The sequence below is a fragment of the Dipodomys spectabilis genome, unplaced genomic scaffold (assembly GCF_019054845.1).
Source record: "Dipodomys spectabilis isolate Male_0828 unplaced genomic scaffold, ASM1905484v1 ptg000184l, whole genome shotgun sequence".
NCBI classification, from domain to species: domain Eukaryota; kingdom Metazoa; phylum Chordata; class Mammalia; order Rodentia; family Heteromyidae; genus Dipodomys; species Dipodomys spectabilis.
Genome location: NW_024870861.1, coordinates 1,012,503 through 1,014,987, shown reverse-complemented (window position 1 = coordinate 1,014,987; position 2,485 = coordinate 1,012,503). Strand labels below are relative to the sequence as shown.

At 64.6% G+C, this 2,485-nt stretch overlaps 1 protein-coding gene across 1 annotated transcript; it reads left to right on the top strand.

Annotated features, from left to right (window-relative positions):
* The first annotated feature begins 871 nt into the window (after positions 1–871).
* Positions 872–1,880, top strand: LOC122121141. Its single transcript, XM_042695310.1, has 3 exons — positions 872–1,109; positions 1,187–1,620; positions 1,724–1,880. Exons 1-3 carry the CDS (start codon positions 903–905, stop codon positions 1,878–1,880), a joined length of 798 nt encoding a protein of 265 aa, XP_042551244.1. The 5' UTR covers positions 872–902.
* Positions 1,881–2,485: the final 605 nt, after the last annotated feature.

Here is a 2,485-nt window from a genome sequence, read left to right as displayed (position 1 = left end):
TGTGTGTGTGCCCAGGACGTGGCGGGTGTATGGAGTATGTCCAGGACGTGGCGGGTGTGGAGTGTGCCAGGACGTGGCGGGTGTGTGGAGTATGTCCAGGACGTGGCGGGTGTGGAGTATGTCCAGGACGTGGCGGGTGTGGAGTATGCCAGGACGTGGCGGGTGTGTGGAGTATGTCCAGGACGTGGCGGGTGTGGAGTGTGCCAGGACGTGGTGGGTGTGGAGTATGTCCAGGACGTGGCGGGTGTGGAGTGTGGCAGGACGTGGCGGGTGTGGAGTATGTCCAGGACGTGGCGGGTGTGGAGTATGTCCAGGACGTGGCGGGTGTGAGTGTGCCCAGGACGTGGCAGGTGTGTGGAGTATGTCCAGGACGTGGCGGGTGTGGAGTGTGCCAGGACGTGGCGGGTGTGGAGTGTGGCAGGACGTGGCGGGTGTGGAGTATGTCCAGGACGTGGCGGGTGTGTGGAGTATGTCCAGGACGTGGCGGGTGTGTGGAGTATGTCCAGGACGTGGCGGGTATGAGTGTGCCAGGACGTGGCGGGTGTGGAGTGTGGCAGGACGTGGCGGGTGTGGAGTGTGCCAGGACGTGGCGGGTGTGGAGTGTGGCAGGACGTGGCGGGTGTGGAGTATGTCCAGGACGTGGCGGGTGTGTGGAGTATGTCCAGGACGTGGCGGGTGTGTGGAGTATGTCCAGGACGTGGCGGGTATGAGTGTGCCAGGATGTGGCGGGTGTGGAGTGTGGCAGGACGTGGCGGGTGTGAGTGTGCCCAGGACGTGGCAGGTGTGTGGAGTATGTCCAGGACGTGGCGGGTGTGGAGTGTGGCAGGACGTGGCGGGTGTGTGGAGTATGTCCAGGACGTGGCGGGTGTGGAGTGTGTCAGGACGTGGCGGGTGTGTGGAGTATGTCCAGGACGTGGCGGGTGTGGAGTGTGGCAGGACGTGGCGGGTGTGAGTGTGCCCAGGACGTGGCGGGTGTGTGGAGTATGTCCAGGACGTGGCGGGTGTGGAGTGTGCCAGGACGTGGCGGGTGTGGAGTGTGGCAGGACGTGGCGGGTGTGGAGTATGTCCAGGACGTGGCGGGTGTGTGGAGTATGTCCAGGACGTGGCGGGTATGAGTGTGCCAGGACGTGGCGGGTGTGGAGTGTGGCAGGACGTGGCGGGTGTGAGTGTGCCCAGGACGTGGCAGGTGTGTGGAGTATGTCCAGGACGTGGTGGGTGTGTGGAGTATGTCCAGGACGTGGCGGGTGTGGAGTATGTCCAGGACGTGGCGGGTGTGGAGTATGTCCAGGACGTGGCGGGTGTGGAGTGTGGCAGGACGTGGCGGGTGTGTGGAGTATGTCCAGGACGTGGCGGGTGTGTGGAGTATGTCCAGGACGTGGTGGGTGTGGAGTGTGTCCAGGACGTGGCGGGTGTGGAGTATGTCCAGGACGTGGCGGGTGTGGAGTGTGCCAGGACGTGGCGGGTGTGGAGTATGTCCAGGACATGGCGGGTGTGGAGTATGTCCAGGACGTGGCGGGTGTGGAGTGTGGCAGGACGTGGCGGGTGTGAGTGTGTCCAGGACGTGGCGGGTGTGGAGTGTGGCAGGACATGGCGGGTGTGGAGTGTGCCAGGACGTGGCGGGTGTGTGAGCATGCCAGGACATGGCAGGTGTGGAGTGTGGCAGGACGTGGCGGGTGTGAGTGTGCCAGGATGTGGTGTGTGAGTGTGCGTGCTTTCTCCCCAGCCAGACGAAGTGCTGGCAGGACGGCCCTGCCTGGCAGGCACCCCCGCATCATTCGGGGCCTTGTGAGAGCGCCGGGCACATAGGAATGCTCTGCGCCAGGCATGGGACCGGTGCCAGCTGGGAGGCCCGCCACTACGGCATGGAGACAGTGCCCTGACCGCTGCCCCGCCGGCCGGATGCACGGACTCTCAGAGCAGGTGTTACCCGTCTAGCTGAAGCCTCAGTGCCTCTCTCCCCAGGGCCGGCTGCTGCCGCCAGGTCCTGGCCTGTCCATGAGGGCCGAGGTCACACGTGGGGGAGGTGTGCTCTCCCGCTGCTGGGGACAGCTGCCCAGGCCTGCGGGGGCCATGCCTTCCCAGTCCACAGCCTGGTCTGGGCTGGCCACTCCGGGCCTTTGTCCTCTCCCACCAGCCTCTTCTCCCTGTGGTGCCTCCTGTCACCACTCTCAGGTCACTCTGGGGTGTTTGTTTCAGAGCTGTGTCCACAGGCAGTGGGACTGAGACCTCCTCCCCCCTGGACTTGGGACCTAAGCTGGGCTGCACATGGCCTTGTTGCTCAGTACATGTTTGCTGAATGACGAAGGAAAATGTGTGGGGTGGGGAGCTAACGCTGCACAGGCCTGGCTTGTCCCCTCCTGGTGATGTTGTCTGGGTGGGAAGTCACCTCATGTGTGGGCTGGCAGGCAGTCTGCTCTGAGGCGTGGCATGAGCTTCCACACTCCCCCAGAGCAAGCACAGGGACGCTGGGCGTGCACCGCAGTCT